Source organism: Clinocottus analis, unplaced genomic scaffold (genome assembly GCF_023055335.1).
Source record: "Clinocottus analis isolate CAN_PGR_092001 unplaced genomic scaffold, fCliAna1.0.p SCAF_10, whole genome shotgun sequence".
Taxonomy (NCBI): domain Eukaryota; kingdom Metazoa; phylum Chordata; class Actinopteri; order Perciformes; family Cottidae; genus Clinocottus; species Clinocottus analis.
The window spans coordinates 19,646,816-19,667,696 of NW_027175821.1; the positions used below are offsets into that span (position 1 = coordinate 19,646,816).

Consider the following 20,881-nt stretch of genomic DNA (forward strand, 5'->3'; position numbering starts at 1 on the left):
GAGAAAATAGAATTAGACACATTCATTCAACCCAGATGTATGTCTTTAAGCTATAATGGCTCCGACGATGGATTCCCTGTTTGAAAAATATTAAATCAAGTCAAATTGGCCAGTGATGTATTTTTTATATTAATTGTTTGAGGAGTTCACTTCTTGTTTTGGTTTTGTCCTAATCTTGAACCAATTTCCCGTCTAAACAAAGTAGCTTTCGCTCCGATTATTGCTCCAAGTTCCTGATATTTACAAGGAAGCGATCCAGTGTCGGCAGACATTTTGGAAAATCAATCTGGTGGCAATCGGAAACGATTCTCCTCCAGGCCGCCCTATGTGCTTGTTAGCTGCTGATGGCTGCTTCTTGTTATCTAAACCAGTCTTTCTGTGCTACTCATTTGCAGGGTTTGACGGCTGCCTGGCCTACGTGAAGTACAACGGGCAGAGCCTGCCGTATACTGGAGACCACAGCCTCGTTACCTTAACCAAGACCAGTTCGTCCGTCAAGATCGGCTGCAGGGGTCCCAACCTATGTGAGAGCAGCCCGTGCTGGGACGGCTTGATGTGCGTCAACCAGTGGTACACGTACCAGTGCGTCCCGCCTGGCGACTGCGGCTCGAATCCCTGCCAGAACCACGGCAGCTGTGTGCCGGACCCCCGCTCAGGCTTCACCTGCGTCTGCTCCGAGTTCTACACGGGCAAGAGTTGCGAGACCTTGGTGGCCTGTCTGGGCGTCCAGTGCCCTCAGGGTAACGTCTGCAAGTCGGCCAACAATGGCGGGTTCGTCTGCAGCCCGAGCCCCACGGCGGAGGCGATGGTCCTCCCCATTTGGGCGGTGCCCGCTATCGTTGGCAGCTGCGCCACGGTCCTCGCCCTGGTGGTGCTTAGCCTGATCCTCTGCAACCACTGCAAGGGGCGCAACAAGACCAAAGTGCCAAAGGAACCCAAGGAGAAGAAACCCAAGGAGAAGAAAAAGAAGAAGAAGAAGAAAAAGGGCAGCGAGAACGTGGCGTTCGATGACCCAGACAACATCCCGCCGTACGGAGACGATATGACGGTACGGAAACAACCGGAAGGGAACCCTAAACCGGACATCATTGAGAGGGAGAACCCTTATCTGATCTATGACGAAACAGACATCCCCCACAACAACGAGACCGTCCCCAGCGCCCCCTGCGCCCCCTGCAATGGCCCAGAGGCAGACATCGAACACTACGACATAGACAATGCCAGCAGCATCGCCCCCTCGGATGCAGACATCATCCAACACTACAAGCAGTTCCGTAGCCACACGCCCAAGTTCTCCATCCAGAGACACAGCCCACTGGGCTTCGCCAGACAGTCCCCGTTACCGCTCGGTGCGACGAGCTACAACTACCAGCCTCAGTACACCCAGGCGTTGAGGTCCACCCCGCTCAGCCACTCCCACTCAGCGTGCCCGACCCCGAACCCTCTCTCCAGACACTCGCCTGCCCCGTTTACCAAGCCGTCCTCCTTCTACCGAAACACTCCAACCAGGGAGCTCAACCTGGCTCGCCGCGAGGGCAGTCCGATGGACATGCACAATGACATGTGCCAGCCGCCGCCCATGTTCAACTACGCCACCCGGCTGGGGAGGCGCAGCAAGAGTCCGCAGACGATGGCCGGCCACGGCCACGCGTCCAGGCCGGGCAGTCGGCTCAAGCAGCCGATCGAGCAGATCCCCCTGGAGACGGGGCCTCCCGTGGGTCTGTCCATTGAGGAAGTGGAGCGGCTGAACACGCCGCGACCGCGCAACCCCAGCATCTGCAGCGCTGACCACGGGCGCTCCAGCTCGGAGGAGGACTGCCGCCGGCCGCTGTCGAGGGTCCGCAACCCCGCCGATGGCATCCCAGCCCCAGAGTCCTCTTCAGAGAGTGACTCGCACGACTCCTTCACCTGCTCGGAGATGGAGTACGACCGGGACAAGCCGGTGTCGTACAGCTCCCGAGTTCCCAAGCTCTCGCAGGTCAATGAGTCGGACGCCGACGACGAGGACTACGGCGGGAGGCTCAAGCAGAGGCGATACTCGAGTCGGAGGGCGGAGGGAGGGCCTGGAATTCCCCAGATGCCCCCTACTGAGCAGCACTACACCCTGCCTCACAAACTGGGCCAGCAAGCCCCCGGGGGCTTCAACTGGGACAATCTGTTGAACTGGGGTCCCGGCTTCGGACATTACGTAGACGTGTTCAAGGACTTAGCCTTGCTCCCCGAGAACGCCGCGGCAAATGACATTGAAATGAACAGTGGGGATGGCTCGGTGACCATTCTAAACGAAGGGGAAGCGGAGCAATATGTATGAGACTATTTATTACAATGTAGAATACGGTGATGATCTCCATTTGAGCGAAACACAAAAAAAAAAAGAAGGAAGACTGTATATTTCAAGAGAACATTGGACTACATGGGTTTTGTTTTTATTCATAATGAAAAGACGACTTTCAATGCAGTAAGGCAGAAAAAATGGCACCTGTAACATGACAGACTTTGTCATTAGCCACCTTGGAATAGTTTACCAGTCTCTTCTAGGTCCAAAGTCAACTGTACAATCGTGCATTCATCTCTCCGAGGCCTCATTACAACGTATCCATTGACACTGAACGGCTGAAAAAAAGAAAAAAAAGTAAAATCCATGTCTGAATTTAATTTAGTGACTGCAAAGCTCCATTCCTGTTATCTTGATCAAACTTATTTCTGTTTTGTATTACCATAACTGCCTCTCCTTTTCCTTTTAAAACACTTCTGTCGCATTCACAGCTGAGAGATAAGACGGGAGATAACATTAACACTCACGGGAAAGAAAATTCCAACGTGGGGCCGCCGAGCAAAAAGGAAACTCCCGGTCTCCGTCTTTTTTGGGGTCAATTTTTAATTCACTTAAAAGGAAGCATGTGCGTTTGATGTGACCCGCACCTGCAGGTGACGGGACTCGGCCCCTTGGAGTGTGAGTTAGCACGCCGCTCTGCTCGCACGGTACGGTCCGGCCCCGCCAGTCCTGACCAATTCCCTCATGTCTTTGCCCTGGTGCTGTTTTTTTTCTTCTTTTTTTTTCTTTCACAGAAGACTGGTTTAACGCTCCAAGAGTGAGGATTAATCATGTCGCCTGCCTTACAGACATTTGAGGATTTCAGTACAGGGGGTGGGGGGTTTGGGAGCGGGGTGTTAGTGTTGTTTGTCACACGTGCGTTTTCTGACCAGCCAAGCGTTTAATGATGTATGGATCCTGTAAACATGTCCCCAACTAAAACACTATGAAGTTGTGTACATTTTTTTTTAATTCATGAAAAATCATGGAGTCATTTGTTGTTGATGTCTTTTGTCCATTATTTTGACATATATGGTTTCTACATTTTTTTTTGTACTGTTTATTAACTTAAATTACTTAAGCTGTGTTTTTATGGATATTTTCATATGCTGAAACGTATGTTCTTACTTTCGGGGAAAGTAAGATTGAAGACTTATTTTTTACATTTGTTACATATGTAACATCAGTATTTTCCACTTTTGATAAAACTATAACATGCCGTATGCTTTGTACCTGTAAAAAGCCAATAACAGAATAAAAAAAAAAGTATTTATTTAAAAAACACTGCTGCATTAGGAACTTTCTTTTCTTAACCGTGGAGGTCAGCATCTGATGTCAATGCATGTGGGCACTTTAAATGTTCACCTGCGAGCTCAAACCATTTGGGTGGTGAGGTATTTTTCAATTCAAAGCTCACTCTGTGCAGTCTTTAAATAAAAATGGGGTCAGAACAAAACATTTAAAAAAGCATTTCAGGACCTGAATGAAACTGAGCCACCTCGCTGGTGGCCAAGCAAAACATCAAGTGGACTCCACGACGCAAGGCCCAATATTGCTTTCAACAATTATTTACATCTGGCTCATTGAGCAGAACTGCTTTTTTAGTTGTTTTTTTGTCAAAGCTCAATGATTTGGTATGCAACATGCTTATCTCCTCCGTCATCGAGGGGGAGAGAGAGGCCACGAGAGAAAACGCAGGGAGCAGTGAACGCGGCGCCGAGTGACAGCCTTCGGATCTGGGTGCATTACCGCGGGCTCTCGGCCCCGCGGAGAGGCCTGTTGACCGAAAGGCTGCACCACGCTGACGCCGGGATAATAATAACACTAACAATGATAATGAGAGTGCGAGCGGCTGGCCGGGCCAGTAAATAGGAGATGGATTCAAATAAACCCTCACAGCGTCTCCTCTGCAGAGCAACACACACACACACACACACACACACACACAGACCTCCTCCCAGTAGGTGAGCAGCAGAGGCTTGTATACACAGAGGGCACATTGTTCTACAGTATGCTGGGATGTAAAACACTCACGAGGACTGACATGAATCTGTCTTCCATGACTTTCTTTTGCGGGCAGGTTGGTGTTTCTCTTTTTTCTTTTTCTTTTTTTCCCCCCTACAAGTGCTGTTTTTGGATATTATCCAGATGGCTGCTGGACTTTGCTGAATGGCAGAGGAGCTTATGATGTGTTTAAGGATTAATTGCAGTATTTACCCAGAGTGTGAACATTGCACGTTACATTACAGGACATGGACCCCTCAGAAAAAAAAGAATACAGCGTGTGTTATTCCTGTCTACTCAAGCGGTGCCTATTTGTGAGTAATGACTCCAGAAACATGCTGCAGTGCACACACACACACGTCTTGCAGTGAAGTCATCGCGTGTGTGCTTCAAATTAGTTTTTTATGTATTCATCTTGATTGAAGGCGCAAAAGAGTCGGCGTTCGATTTTCCCATGCAGCTCCCACAGTATTTACTCTTTTTTTTTACCTCTGAGTGCACAAATGTCATCAAAACATAATTCCCATTAAGACGATTTCCATGTTGACTCAAGAGTTTCCCCAGTATTTATAAAAGGATGTGCCACTGAGCTGCGAGTGACTTCTTTAAAACACAGAGCCCCCCCTCCCTCACCCCCTCAACCTACTCCCCCCCCCCCCCCCCACCCCCCCCCAAACAGAGTAAAAAATCCTCCTGAAAGCTTGTTTATGAAGATTGATTATTCTGAGCTTCGGAGTCCTCAGACAGCTGCAGCTCCTCTCTGAGTTTCTTTTAAATGACTCATAATTAAAAGCACGTTCATTGCTGGAACAAAGAAAATGTCTCACTGCAATGATTTGTTGGCGTGAAGAGACTTTTGATGTGAATGATGTGCAAGTTATAAAAACATGCAGTGTGCGTGAGCTCCATCAACCTTTAAATAAATCACTGGGAGATCCAGATATTCCATAAAACAGCTCCGTCCGTCTTCAGAGCATGTTCAGTTGTTTTATCATATTTACGTGTGACATAAAAAAAAAGGAGCAAATCAAAACATGGGACCCAGAATTAAGCGTCGCACAGCCGATGTGATTGTTTCATCGGATTTTGGATTATTGCAGAAAATAATCTCCGTGGCAAACACCACTTTTATGATTCTTTGAAGCGCAAATGCAATGGGCAGAAGTAAAAACCCAACGTGAGGCTACAGTCACATGACTTTACGTCACCACCGCTGAGCTACAGAAGGACCGTATTGAGCAGTGAGGACGTTTAGTCGTTTGACTCTTGTTTGCAACCGTGAAATCTAAAAGCTTTAAAATGCACAAGTCCCTGAAGCTTTTCTTGACCACAAACTTTAGTTCAGATAACAATCCAACAAAACAACAAAAAAAACTTCAAGATGAAGGAACCAGACGTTCAAAAATGCTGACTCATTCCTGGGTTTTAGGACTCAACCCTGCAGCCCTTCTATCTACGGTTGCCATTAAAAAAACTCAATGAAGTCAAAACTCTGAGTCTCCACTAAACACATGGACCAGTTGTTCATGTCACTCACAGCGACATGAACAACGATCTGTTTCTGTTGTATTCTCACTCTTTGCTGGTTGATGTGCTCGGCAAAGTTGGCTCAAGGTGTTGTTGCACTTCTACCTTCTGTTGCCAAACAAAAGGTCTCTTTTGCATTAAAAGCTTGCCTACTTCATCTTATAAAACATTTGTTTTTAAAGTAATCTTGTATCTTCCAAGACAAATTACGACAGTCAATGAGAACCCTTGAAGCTTCAATCAAGGTCAGTGTCTCTAAACATGTGCCTTGCTGTGTTCCCGCCAATTATTGAAATTAAATGGTCAGTGTCACTTTTCCAGAGGTCAGGGGTCACGGGATCCACACCTCTTGCACATGCTCAGCTCCCACCAGACCAGACTCCAGTGTGTCTCCCCACGTTAGCGGCGTCTTCATCCTGCAGCTCGACGGACAAATCTCCCGGTGAAACAACGTCAACGCGCTCCGCAAAGGATCACCCCGATCTTAGTGCTCGCTCTCTCCGCTTCTTCCAACATCTGCATCAAAGCTGCTCGTCTCATCTCCGCTAAGTGCTCCTCAATGCTGTCTGTACCGCAGCCAGCCGATGCCTTTCAACACACATGAAAGCTCCAAGCGAGTCGGAAACCGTTGGGAAAATGAAGCAGAAAGATAGATGTGTGTGTGTGTGTGTGTGTGTGTGTGTGTGTGTGAGGAAGTTTATGGCGGCCCCAACTTTGGTAAAAGCGACTTGGCTTTCGTCTTTGATTATGAAACTCTGCGTGGTTGTTTTTTTTTCCCTTTCTTCCAGCATCGAGGGGCTCGGGTTCAGCGGACCTCGGGGTTCGCCACCAGCGTGAGGACATTTATAGAAATGCACGACGGACGCTAAACAGACAGCACGTCGTCGTGAGGCGCCGGGCTCGAGTGTCGCCGCGCTGTCAGCGAGCCGCTCTCTCCGTCAGAGTTCGCAGAGGCAGCACATCTGTTCCTGATCCCATGTGTGACATTCTGCTGCGTCAGCCATTTCACAGTTTTGTTTTGTTTACTAATTCAAGGGGCTGGTTAAGAGAGAGTACGCTCCCAGTTGGTCCCACTGGTTTCTTTTGCTTTTGACGGAGTAGATGTGGCTACAACGTGGTAACAACCTGTCAATCAAAAGGTGGCCAGGGTAAAGCATCCCCTGCTTTATGGTCAGGTTGACTCCAAATGAGCATAATTTACTAAATAAACATCAAGCTGTATTGAAAAAGACTTCAATCTAGAGATTGAGACATAAACTCATGTTTATAATGTTTACTGAGGGAATACATCAAGAGAAAAGTAGAGTCACTTATATAGACTTCTATACAACCAGAGGAGTCGCCCCCTGGTGGTCAGGAGAGAGAATGCAGCTTTAACACATGAAGCATAGACTTCTATACAACCAGAGGAGTCGCCCCCTGGTGAACATTAGAAACAACGCAGGTTTAATTCACTTGAGTATTGGCTCCACTTTTCAGAACCGCAGGTTGCTCTTCTTTATAAGCCGCTGTTGGTCCCACCAAGGATTTAGAAGCTAAGCATGCTAATTCTTTGCTAACATGTTTGTAATTTCAATGTTGTATAGTGTTACTGAATGTTGTGTTTACTTCTTCCACTTCACCATGTGGCCAACGAAATGCACGATGCTTCAAATGCATCGTTTCATTGTCAACAAACTCAAGTTGTATTTATACTATGCAACAAAAATGGGGATATACAATTACTTCTGGTTTAACATTTTTCAAACTAAACCAGTAACATTAGGTCCTCTTTGTTCAACAAAAATGATGATGATGTTTCTTCATCAAATTCCTCCTAAACTGGCTATAATCTCTCTGTTCACTCTCTCCTGTCACTTTAAACCCTGCTATTCCTCACCTGGCCACTAGTTGCCCTCAGTGCGCTGTATTTCCTGCTTTAGTCACCTGTCTGCTCACCTGCTCTGGCCTCTGTCTACAGAAGCACTCCTCAACCAACGGCCGCTGCTTTGCTGGTCTTTTTTTTCTCACTGTACGATCGCTTGCCTGTTTTTATTTTTACTTTATTTTGAACCAAGTGAAACAGAGTTTTTGCCCCGTGGGTCTCGACTTCATTCAAGTCTTTGTTACCGTGTGAGTTTCATAAATCATCCTCTCTGATATCTGCGTGTGTTAAGATGCAGAACTCCTGAATCAGACTTTCTCACACTAAAAGCCTGAAAGAGAAGTCCAAATTCACAATTTTTTTTTTGGCAGTTGTCTTTTTTTAGCATTTGCATTCTGCTTATATCGAGGTTTTTAAACTCTGCAGCTGCAGGTCTTTAATCGCTCTGGGGTTTCAGTTTGGACCAGAACTCCATCCAACCGTCTTCAGGAGGGTTCTGGTACGTATCATTCGTGATCCCAGGCTTACACACAAAAAACATTGCATAAATGATGGTCAACAAGCATATCGCACAGGCAGGGCCAAAACCCCAAGACCAGAATACAACATGACACACACACACACACACACACACACACACACACACACACACACACACACACACACACACACACACACACAGAAGTCTCCATGTGGCCAAATACGCCTTGTGTGGGTGGACTGGCTGTCTAAATGTTTACCGTTCCTCCGGCCACTGCTTCGCTGCAGTGGCCACTTTAAAGGCCTCGACCGCAGTTTTACGAAGTAAAATATAAAGCGTGTGTTTCTGCAACGTGTATAAAACTTGAAGCAATCATGTGAAAAGCTTTTAAGCTACACGGTTGAATAATTGCAAATACAGATATCGCAATCATGATTAGTCCAGATTGGCCTTTGATTGAGGAAGTGGATTATTTAATTGCACCTCTGCAACTTGCATCAACATCTCGACTGCTTTCAACTGCCGCGGTGACTCAGGAAATGAATTTAAACGCTTCAATATTGCAATGAACCCCTTTTAACAGTTATGCAAAACAATGACGCAGTTTTGGTAAAACAAGTACGATGGAGTGCAGTCGCAGCTCGTCAGGCCCTGCAGGGACGCTGACCACCAAGGATCACAAATGTAACCTAATCACGCTGCCTCTCCAGGTCAGCGTGCCGTCAGTGAGTAGTAATCAGTGACCCGGCCTGTATCAAGGACAACTCCAGGGCGCGGCGTCCGCAGAGGCTACGCTACTTGTGGTTTGTACAGAACGTTGTGACGTAGACTCAGAGTTTGGTCCTTGTTGAGATTGACCCTGCCGACGTTTCGGTTTACCAAGTGATCGTGTTAGCTTGTGTGTTAGCTCGTGTCTTGGCTTGTGTTAGCTTGTGCGTTGGCTTGTGGGTTAGCTCGTGTGTTAGCTTGTGTATTAGCTTGTGTGTTAGCTCGTGTGTTGGCTTGTGTATTAGCTTGTGTGTTAGCTTGTGCGTTGGCTTGTGTGTTAGCTTGTGCGTTGGCTTGTGTGTTAGCTCGTGTGTTAGCTTGTGTATTAGCTTGTGTGTTAGCTTGGCTGTTAGCTGGTGAGTCGGCGTGGCGGCAGAGGTTGAAAACTCAAATGCAACATGAACAACCTGACACGTGACTATCCGACATTTTGATGCCCTGAACAGTTTTTTAGTTCAACGACCAAAACGTACCGCTTCTATTGTGAACAAACACAAACATTTTTGATGACTTTGGCCATAAAAGTGTCTATTCTGTAACTTTTCCTGACACCAAATGACCTTAGTGCCTTCTAATCCTTCATGATTAACTGTATTCCTCAACAACAAAGGATTTATTTCGGGTTTATTTCCTGTGGATTTCCGCGGCTTATGGTCGACTATTTCAGTCAGGACAGTAGCATGCCATTTTTATTTATTTTTTGCGCTGACTTAGGAAGAAGATGACTGAAGAGCTGAAAACAATGCTGGTCCATGCTGCCAAGGTCTTACTTCAGCATAACAAACATGCGGGGGGTTGTTGCTGCTCCGGCCAAACCACAATCAGAGCATCAGGAGGAGAGCCAGTTTCTATTCGCACATGCAGTGATGTAGCACGGGGATACCTCACCTCGGATGTAGCTCTTATCAAAACAATTCAACTGTCATGTCAGACACACGCACACACACACACGCACACACACACACACACACACACACACACACACACACACACACACACACTGTAAACAGGAATTTGTGGATTGCTTGCATATGTGTAGCTTCATTTAATGTTTCCTCCCAAAGTTTAACTCTGTCTAGAATTATTTTCTTTTCTTTGCTTGATTTGTTTATAACCAGGTAATTAGAAGGTCATTTGCTATACTTTTTAGTTTTTTGTCAATGCAGCTTGACGGATGATACACCCAAGATCTTATGGGTCTTGAGTCGAGCGTTACGCCTTGTTTTTGTGTTATTTGCTTTTTTGAATGTTGCTACAAGGAGGATTTCCACTCAGGGTCAATAAAGTTAAACAATCGGACTTCCTTTTGCAGTCGGACGTGTCGCCCCCTGCTGGTCAGAAGCGAGAATGTAAGTTTGTAACACTTTTGCATCGTAACCGGCGGTCGCCGCCTGCTTCGAACTGAGAAACATGGCTCTGAATCAGTCAAAACTTCCAAAAGAGACCATATAAAGAGCTTCACGCGCTCCACTTATTCTACATGACGATCCGCAATAAACGTGGAGTGGGTGTCTTCTCTCAGCGGCAGCGTGTCACGACACACACAAACAGCTGCTCTGCACTGGATGCCATCACCACGGCGCTCTCTGCAGCCTTCCTGCTGTGATGTGAGCTAAAACCCTGGTGTGTTCCTGCTGCAAGAGTGTGAATGTGTGTGGAGCACGTACACACACACACACACACACACACAGGTGTGTATGAGCACACAGCTCACATGCTGTACACAACAACAGCTGTGACGGCTGCCTTTGACCCGCCTTCATAACTCCGGATGGTTGTTAGTTCAACGCCTGAAGGAATTGTGGAAAAAAGGCTAATTGTCACAATGCACCATTGTGGAAAATCTGTTTCCTAAATGTTAAATGCGGCTGATCTGGATTTATCCAGCGTTGGGATGGAGTTACAGAAGGCTTTTCTGGGGACTGATTTAAAAAAAGAAAAAAAAGTGACAAACAAAAAGAAAAAAATTGTGCATTGTGACCTTTTTTACTGCCATTTCCACGGCACCTTATATTATCTGAATATATAAACGGGACAGTTAACTAGATGTTTGTTTAATAAATCACATGTTTTATGCATGTGTTGTTGAAAGCATACAAACAAAGCAAAAAAACAAACGGCATTTTCTATTAGATTCAATGTTATAAGTAGAATGATCAGAATGGTTAAAAACTTCTGGCTCCCCGATGTGGCTCAAGGGTGTTTTAAATGTAACATTTTATTGTTATTTTACTCTTTGTAGCCAGAATAATCCCATTAAGACCTTGAATCTCTTTCACACAAGCGTCCTGAAAGTTTCCAAACATATAAACACAAATAACAAGCTTTAAAACCAAACAGTGAAACGTTAATAACGACATAAAACAGAGGCAACAGACTGAAAACAAACCAGTAAAGTCACAACACAAAGAAATTGTCATTAGGGTCACGTTAACACAAGTTAAATGGTCGTGTTTTTTAAGATCTTGCATGCATCATAAAATAAACTAGTTTAAAATGTTCAAACGAAGAAGAGAGTCCAAAAACTTTCAAAGCGTTTTCACCTCTTCTCTGAAGACATGCAGCGCCGCCGCTTCCATAAAGCGCACTACGCGCTGTACGCAGTACCAAGAAATATGCAACAAAAAATCCTCATAGTTATAATAATTATAATGCAGATATTTTTTAGAAATATTCGGCACCTTTTAGGCATGTGTATATCACAAAATAGGCAGAACAAGAGATACATTCAATTGCTCAAAAAAGTTACGATGGTGCCCCCTCCAAAAAAAACACATTTAACTTCTCAAGCCCGCCGTGGTGCCCTTCACAGTGGCGAACTTTAGCAGTAAGCTGAAAAAGACAACAGGAGCCAGGGTCAGAAACAAGAAGTTATACTTTGGGCACCAAAATGGCGAGCAGCGGCACTGAAGACATGCATATTAATCATAAAAAAAACAATGGAACAAATTCTGCAAATGCATTTGGCGACCTGACGTTTGAAACAGACTCAACCACAGAACGACAGACTGAAGGTATGTAACAAAACAAAAAAAACGCCGGCAACATTTGAAAGAACGGCTCATTAAAACCATTAAACAATACAGAACCTCCCAGTAGCACATGACAGCCATTCAGCTGCACTTCCACAGCTGATCCCCGGTCTTTATCAAACACCTGGAGGAGTTTTCTTGCATTGAATAGTCGCCTTTCAGCCTCCTGACAGCCTCGCGTCTGCGTACGTAGCTGCAAAACAAAAGTTAAACGGCACTTTTTAGGTATGGAGGAATGCGCGAGCGCTTTGGCCGCTAATGGGAGCTAATGGGAGCGCATTAATTTTCACAAGCAAAAGAAAGAGAAACTCTCATTGCCTCATTGTTCCCCCCTTTTGCTCATTGGCTACTTCAGTCGCTCCGGCTCCCTTTTGGATTTTCCCATGCCCTGCTATCTTTTCTCAAGTCTTAATCTTTTCATTCTGTCAGGCTCGCTCTCGGCAGCCTCCGCGCGGTTTCCAAAGGTCCGGCCTTCATGCTTATTGTCCCTCAATGGCGCGGTTACCTCCCACCTACATAATGCACCTTGTTTCCTCCGCTCAGTCCCGGGGCTGCACCACTTTTTGGCTCATTCAAATTCAGGAAGGGAGGCGGACTGTGGAAGCAATGCCTCGGGCCGCGGCCATGCAAAGCAACTAGCAACACATAAAAAAGAAGAAGAAGAAAAAAATATATTCGCTTCCCTGGAAAATGTCTGTGGGTGGGCTGATTTGTACATTGTGAAGGATGAGCTGCATTGGAACACTGTTGTGTTCCCGGCTACGAGTTTCCCAAAACCAACGCTCATCACGCGACCCATCATGCCGCGGCGGCGCTACCGAATCACGCGCGGTCATCCGGGAATTAGCTTCACTTTCAGCACAGAGCGCTTCCACTGTTTGATGCCTGGCTCTCTGACGCGCTGGAAAGGGTGAAGGAAAGTCAAGGTTATGAAAACCGTAGTGACGTCGTGGGCGCAGAGTAGAAAAGGAGGGGTGAAGGGGCGAGGGGGGGGGGGGGGCACACGTAGACCCCAAATTGTGCTGTTTTTTACTTGGCTAAGATCTCAACCACTTAGGACCAAGACGACAGCCATGCACCATTAACATCTATTCAAGGGCTCATGCTTTGATCTTCCCTGAGAGGGGGGGGGGGGGGGGGACGCAGGGGGAGACAAATAAGCAGAAAAAACATCATCAACAATTCAAATGCACCCAATTATTGGACCATAAATAAAAGCCTAATTAGCATGAATTGCTTCCACATTGTTTTGTTTTTTTCTTCTCCACATTGTGTGTGTGTGTGTGTGTGTGTGTGTGTGTGTGTGTGTGTGTGTGGGCGTGTGTGTGCGGGCTTCTGCATTAGATTTCTTGACTTATTATAGAGATGCTTAATTTGGGAGGTAAAATTGCTGCGCTAATTAAAACTGCTGGATAAATATTTGCCTTTTTGCACAGAACCCACATGTTGTTTTTTCATTTGGAGCCCCCCAAAAAAAGTATTGTATGTTATCTCAGACACAAGCCGATGCCAATAGCGGCCCGTAGCAACACTTTGATCCATATCAGACAACAACTGTCATGCAGCGTCTGTGACATTTCAATCCAGAGCCTTTAGTTCACCTCTGATGTCACAGACGTTTGTTCTTGACTTAGTGGGAGCTCAATTGATTTGGCTTTTTTCCCCAAAAAAGTCAGGAACAGAGGTGAGTGTTATGGAGTGACATGTCGTGGCCAACATCTTGTGTGTTTAGCGTTGGTGGTATAGTGGTTAGCATAGCTGCTTTCCAAGCAGTGGCCTGCTGCGTATCCGCATGGAGGACTTTCCAGTCGGTACAAGAGAACAGCAGTTCAACTCCCACTTTACCAAACTAGATGATTAGCTTTGGTGGTACCATGGTTAGCATAGCTGTCTTTAAAAGCGGTTGACCTAGGTTTGTGTCCCGGCTAACGCATAGTTTTTGGGCTGTGGCTCTTGGGTAGCTCCAGTTCCTCCCCGACACTTCTCAGCTTCCAGATGTGTTAAATCCAGAGACCTAATTTCATGTATGTATGTAAAAAGTATGTAATATGACAAACGTAATAAAGTTTAAAGAATTAGCTTCACACGCCGGCCCAGAGAGGCTTTTGTTTTCCGGGCGTCCTCCTCGATGAGGCTCATAAAGGGCAGCCTGTGTGCTGGTCTGGTTTGGGTTATGAAGTCACTGTTGAATACAGAAATAAGGCGGCGAGGATCAGGCCGGATCACGCTTTCTTTTCCCAGCGTCCTCTGAAACATTGTTTTTTTGATCAGACGGACCGGGATCACCAGAAATGGAAACAATGTCTCACCGCTGCTCTCCACCGTTAACCCTCGGCAGACAGCATCTGGGCGCCTGGGAGCTGAAACCTGCACCGATTGGTTGTCGTGATGATGATGAGGTTTAAAGATGGCGTTCCCACGGAACATGGAAAACTTCCCGTCCTCGCCGCCGCGGGGTTAAGAACCTCAACACCCAGCGCTACCTCGCCGTCTTCTCCCACACACTTTCAACACGTCTGGCCAGAGGGTCGGCCTGGCGTTTGACTTTGGGACATCTTTGGTTCTCTTGTGGTCTTTGCTTTATTTCGTGTTATGTACATTTTATTACACACTACGTTTCATCTAGTTCCAATTTATAATTTGCCAGTTCGAAGTGCAGAAGGTTACAATAATAAACCATAACTTCTCTCAAAGTTTCAATGTTCGCCTTGGTCACCGTTGATGTCATTCGGCCATTAAAATGCGAAAAAAATAAATAAAAATGACATAATTGTAATTTCCATCCAAGTTGTGGAAATTACACATTTATTTCTAATTAGTGTCCCCATAGATTAGAGGAATGAGTTACTTTGGGTGGAAGATGTTTTACTGGCAGAGTGGACAATAAAAAAAAATACAATAAAAAATGTTTTCTTTACTTAAAATCAATCTCAAACTTGTTTGTATGCCATCCAAACATTTACCAAAGATGACATCATCAGTGGACCCTTTTAACTTGTAATATAAGATATATAGTTATACACATTTTTATTTTTACGAGAGAGAGAGAGAGAGAGAGAGAGAGAGAGAGAGAGAGAGAGAGAGAGAGAGAGAGAGAGAGAGAGAGAGAGAGAGAGAGAGAGAATGATGATAATAAAAAAAGAAGAGAATTCCCACAGTGTGTGTCTCTTTGTCTGCTTCCCACCGCTGAAAGGAGTTTGCGTGGAGGTCAATGTCTGCATAGGACACTGAATCCAGACCACCTCTCCACGTTGATCAATCAAAGAAACCCAAACATCCCCCCCTCCCCCACACCCCATACGTTAAAAAGCTGAAGTTCAGCCCTGCTTTAGAAAGAATCGCTCCTATCACGGCTGACCCGCCGCTGAACCTCTCCGCTGGGCCTCGGAGCCGCTGCCAATGTAAGCAGATGCCTCTTCGGGGTTCTCTTTCGCTCTCTTATTTATGCACGGGCTGATAATGCTATCCTGCGTGTGATACGTCAAGCGAAGGGGAAGAGTCAATAGCTGATGGAATCCATGACGAACAAGCACTCCTCTTCCCTCTCAGCGTGCCACCCAGGTTCTTTTTTCCGCTGATGCGCTCACCTCTGCTGAGCATCCCTCTGAGCCCACACAGGGCGCCGCAACGAGCTGCAGCTCAATTACTGCAGGTCCTGCTGGATTGAGCCCTTTATATCTCCAGCTGGGGAAGCTCACTCCTCTAAACTCCTCCAGCGGGGAAGCTTTTGGAAAGATCTATAAAATGACATCCAGCATAAAAACCTCCCTGCATTCTCCCTCCACGGCTCCATAAATACACCTTTTTTTATACGGTTTGAAAAGAAGGTATCAGTCTCTTTTAAGTCCTGCAACTGGATACTTTTCATCAGCAGAAAAAAGTTCAGCAGATCGTGAATCAAAAGTTGTGCATATTAAAAAGGAAAAATCCAGAGTTTGAGAGTCATCACAGTCAGTCAGATGTAAACAAAGTGAGGGTATGCGGCTCAGCGTTATCAGAGGTGAACATGTGCGATGCTCCCAGAGCTTTTCTTCTAAACCTGCTGTCTGGCGTCCTCACGGCAGGCTCTGTTGCAGGTGGAGGTGCCGTCAACCTGAGATCATGGGAAGGCCTGTGAATCATAGACTGTATATAGGAAGTGGAAGTAGTTGTTGTGACATCCCCCGTTGGTTTGAGTGGGTAGAGAGAGGGAGGGAGGTAGATGGCGGAGGGAGGGTGGAGAGGTGAGATGGGGAGAAGGAGGAGGAGGAGCGACTGTTCCTTAGCAGGACAAGCAGCTTCCTCCACCTTCCTCCTTTTACATTTGTCGTTTGAATTATTAATTGGCAGTAATTACTTGTAAGTGCAACTCTGTATTTGTTTCGTTCAAATGTGTTATCGCAGTGGGGCTGCACGATGGTGTAGCGGCTCGTAGCACTGACGCCTCTCAGCAAGAGAGGGCCGGGGGTTCGGTTCCCGGTGTGGCAGGTCCTTCTGTGTGGAGTCTGCATGTTCTCCCCGTGTCAGCGTGGGTTCTCTCTGGGTTCTCCGGCTTCCTCCCACAGTCCAAAGACATGCAGCATAGGTTAATTTAACTCTAAATTGCTCGTAAGTGTGTATGTGAGCATGAATATCTCTCTCTCTCTCTCTCTCTCTCTCTCTCTATATATATACATATATGTGTCTGCCCTGTGATGGACTGGAGACTTGTCCAGGGTGAACTCTGCCTTCATCCATTGACAGCTGGGATCGGCTCCAGCGCCCCGCGACCCTAAAACAGGACAAGCGGTTTGGTTAATGGATGGTGTTATCAAAGTGATGCAGAAGCTCAACTGCACCATATTCAAGCAACAGAGGCTACAACGACGGTAATAAATCAAAACACATAGTTTTGAGAGTTTAAAATTGCACATTGGCATGAACAGTAAAAACATACATGTGTACATGTGTGCAAAGCTGACAGTAATTCCCAGCGCAGGTTCCCGTGATGAGCAGTTATTAACATCTAAACACGCGTGTGTTCGTCCGGTGATTGATTTTATACGTGCACAAATATGCAGGCATAATGGTGTAATTATATCCTACTGTACAAAATGTATGTCAAACAGGCTCATAAGCGCAGTGCGGGGAGGAAGAGAGGCAGCGTCTGAGAGTTCAGCCGGTCAGCTGAGAAGGCTTTGCCGGAATATTTCCAGGCGTTTAAATCCAGTGGTGAGAGTCTTGTGAAGAGCCTCCAAACTCTGCACCTGGTTCAGATTCAGATCCCTTCGCAATCTGCTTTCTTTGGACCCCGCCGTCGTCCTCTTATTTGATTTCGGCTCTTCGAGATGTGAAATACACGCCGACGCTTAAAGACCGTCTTCATGGGATGGCGAGGTGAGCCGGAGAGACGGACCTTCTGAGCCTCTTGGAAAACAGATTTATTGAGATTTGGCAGCAGGGTGTGGACCGTCAGAAGAGTTCTGAATGAGACAGAATATCAACAATTGTGAGATGTATTAATGCCTCTTCCTCTTTTTCTTTTGTCCCCGGGACTTGAACAAGTCCATCTTGGATTCTGTTCAGGTATTTTCATGAGACGGTCCAAAGGGCTCACATGGTTCTGGTCTTTGCCGAACGGTGTCAGCAAACACGGTATCTGATCAGATGGATACCTCAGATACAGAAACCCACACGGGCCTGAATATCCATCTGTCCCGCAGTCAGGATGGTCGAGATTTAGCTTTTTTCTTTTACGACTTAGCAAACGGAGGTGGCTCCGAGGTTATTAGACTGCAGTAAATTCCTGTGATCCGTGCCACTATCTCAGGGAGGGCGGGTACTGTGGGTCGTGATGGATTTACTGGGCCTCCCAAAGTCCTCTCTCATCATAAGCATGGAAATCTAATTCTGCTGGCAAAAACAAAACAATTCATCAGAGACATGGAGGTATTCAAGCAATCAAAGATGCCAGTGTCAGCGTTACCGCGTCAGGATTTTGCAAAAAAAGAACTGTTCAAGTCCATAAGCTCCGTTGATCCGTAAAGGATTTCTCTTAGCATGCACAACCTTTATTCACCGAGACGTCTGACTCCATCCGCTGCCGGCCGGACCAAAAGCTACCTTTGGTAAACTTTTGGCCAAAAGGAGTGGATTCCTTTCAAGAGAAGTTCAGTGAAAGTCTTTAGGCGCCCCGCTGTCTCTTGTGGGAGGAGTTAGGGTGACGGGAAGCAGCCATGAGATGGGAACCCCAATGCAGGAACCCCAACGCAGGAACCCCAACGCAGGAACTAAAACACAGGAACCCCAACACAGGAACCCCAACGCAGGAACCAAAACACAGGAACCAAAACACAGGAACCCCAACGCAGGAACCCCAACGCAGGAACTAAAACACAGGAACCCCAACGCAGGAACTAAAACACAGGAACCCCAACGCAGGAACTAAAACACAGGAACCCCAACGCAGGAACTAAAACACAGGAACCAAAACACAGGAACCCCAACGCAGGAACCAAAACACAGGAACCCCAACGCAAGAACCCCAACGCAGGAACTAAAACACAGAAACCACAACACAGGAACTAAAACACAGGAACCAAAACACAGGAACCACAACCAGAAGACAGGAACCAAAACTCAGAAACCACAACACAGGAACCACAACACGGGAATCAAAAAACAGGAACCACAACGCAGGAACCCTAAAACACGAACCCCCTCTGTCAGACATGACCTTTCGGTTTGGGTTTTAGGGCGTGAAACACCCGACTGCACTAGTGTCAGGTGACCTACTTTGTGTTTCCTTTTTGTTTCCTTTGTGTTTCCTTTGTGTTTCCTTTGCGTTTCCTTTTTGTTTCCTTTGCGTTTCCTTTTTGTTTCCTTTGTGTTTCCTTTGCGTTTTTCTTTGCGTTTCCTTTTTGTTTCCTTTGTGTTTCCTTTTTGTTTTCTTTGTGTTTCCTTTTTGTTTCCTTTGTGTTTCCTTTGTGTTTTCTTTGTGTTTCCTTTTTGTTTCCTTTGCATTTCCTTTGTGTTTCCTTTGTGTTTCCTTTGTGTTTCCTTTGCGTTTCCTTTGTGTTTTCTTTGTGTTTCCTTTGCGTTTCCTTTGTGTTTCCTTTGTGTTTCCTTTGCGTTTCCTTTGTGTTTTCTTTGTGTTTCCTTTGCGTTTCCTTTTTGTTTCCTTTGCATTTCCTTTGTGTCTCCTTTGTGTTTCCTTTGTGTTTCCTTTTTGTTTCCTTTGCGTTTCCTTTGTGTTTCCTTTGCATTTCCTTTGTGTTTTCTTTGTGTTTCCTTTGCGTTTCCTTTGTGTTTTCTTTGTGTTTCCTTTGCGTTTCCTTTTTGTTTCCTTTGTGTTTCCTTTTTGTTTTCTTTGTGTTTCCTTTTTGTTTCCTTTGTGTTTCCTTTGTGTTTTCTTTGTGTTTCCTTTTTGTTTCCTTTGCATTTCTTTTGCGTTTCCTTTGTGTTTCCTTTGTGTTTCCTTTGCGTTTCCTTTGTGTTTTCTTTGTGTTTCCTTTGCGTTTCCTTTGTGTTTCCTTTGTGTTTCCTTTGCGTTTCCTTTGTGTTTTCTTTGTGTTTCCTTTGCGTTTCCTTTTTGTTTCCTTTGCATTTCCTTTGTGTCTCCTTTGTGTTTCCTTTGCGTTTCCTTTTTGTTTCCTTTGCGTTTCCTTTGTGTTTCCTTTGCATTTCCTTTGTGTTTTCTTTGTGTTTCCTTTGCGTTTCCTTTGTGTTTTCTTTGTGTTTCCTTTGCGTTTCCTTTTTGTTTCCTTTGTGTTTCCTTTTTGTTTTCTTTGTGTTTCCTTTGCGTTTCCTTTTTGTTTCCTTTGCGTTTCCTTTGTGTTTTCTTTGTGTTTCCTTTGCGTCCTTTGCACCACACACTTGCTCTTGGAGGAATGTTGGACTGTTACTAAAGAGTAGAAGTCTGAATGTGCTCTGTATGTACTCTTTCACAATAAAGGACCATTTCTGTTGTTAGTTGGTACTTTTCATCAATAAAATGTACTTGACTGCACAGGATGAGTCCAGACTGAAAACAATAAAAAATGATTTCTTTGTCATCTTGTTTTTTGCTGTGAAAATGATGTGTAGACCTGCACTCATTTAAAATGGTGTCTTGACACACTTTTCTCCTTTCAACAAAATATTGCATCATCTGAGATGCAATATTTTGCAACGTTTGTGAAAACGGCAGCTTTGGCATCAATTGTGCAGCCCTATATGTACTGATGCTCTTCTGCTGGTTAACACTGATAAACACCATTTTATGAAAGGTATCATCTCCCCCACAACATGACTTGTTTCTGACTTTAAGACCCTTGAGATGATATCGCCGCCGCACGGCGGCTGGACTCTCTCGCCGTAACGCTGCAGTGTATTTGCTCTTCGTGGTCCGTATCGCCCACCAGGGGTTCGGTCAGGTTGCGGTTAGTGCTGCCGTCGCACACACACGTTATATATTTGTTTAAATAATAGCTGGCGTCCGTCTCCGTATGTATTGGGGTTTTGGGCAGAGAAGTTTATTCTAATGTTCCCCAACCTCTGCTGCTCTGAGCTTGATATGCAAAACATGAACTATTTAAATACCTATTCAAATATTCTGACTGGAATAACTGAAAGGCTCTTGTGCTTTGCTTTGCTTGACTTTTGTTCTTGTCTTTAAGTCTAACACTGACTCTCAGGATCCCTTTGTAAGGTTTTGAATGTGAGAGACACAAACCTGCTGGCCATGCTCCAGCATGGTGTGGCATTAGTTTCCCCAAATGTATCTGTAAAGACCACAGAGGCTGTAAAGATGGCCTCACATGTATTTTCCTATAATAATACATTTTAAAACATACCTACTTTTACACAGTAATGACTCCACAGTGAGACACCTATACTTACAGCCTTCATAAATGTGTCTGTCGCTGGACTACTTTTGCATTTTGTGCCAAAAG

At 45.5% G+C, this 20,881-nt stretch overlaps 1 protein-coding gene across 1 annotated transcript in view; it reads left to right on the plus strand.

The window, feature by feature from the left end:
* Positions 1-3,580, plus strand: part of fat4 (FAT atypical cadherin 4) — a 99,896-nt gene extending 96,316 nt beyond the window's left edge. Inside the window, exon 17 of the mRNA XM_068592037.1 lies at positions 396-3,580. Within this exon, the coding sequence (XP_068448138.1) occupies positions 396-2,311 (1,916 nt within the window). The 3' untranslated portion in view covers positions 2,312-3,580. The remainder of the gene's footprint in view (positions 1-395) is intronic.
* Positions 3,581-20,881: the final 17,301 nt, after the last annotated feature.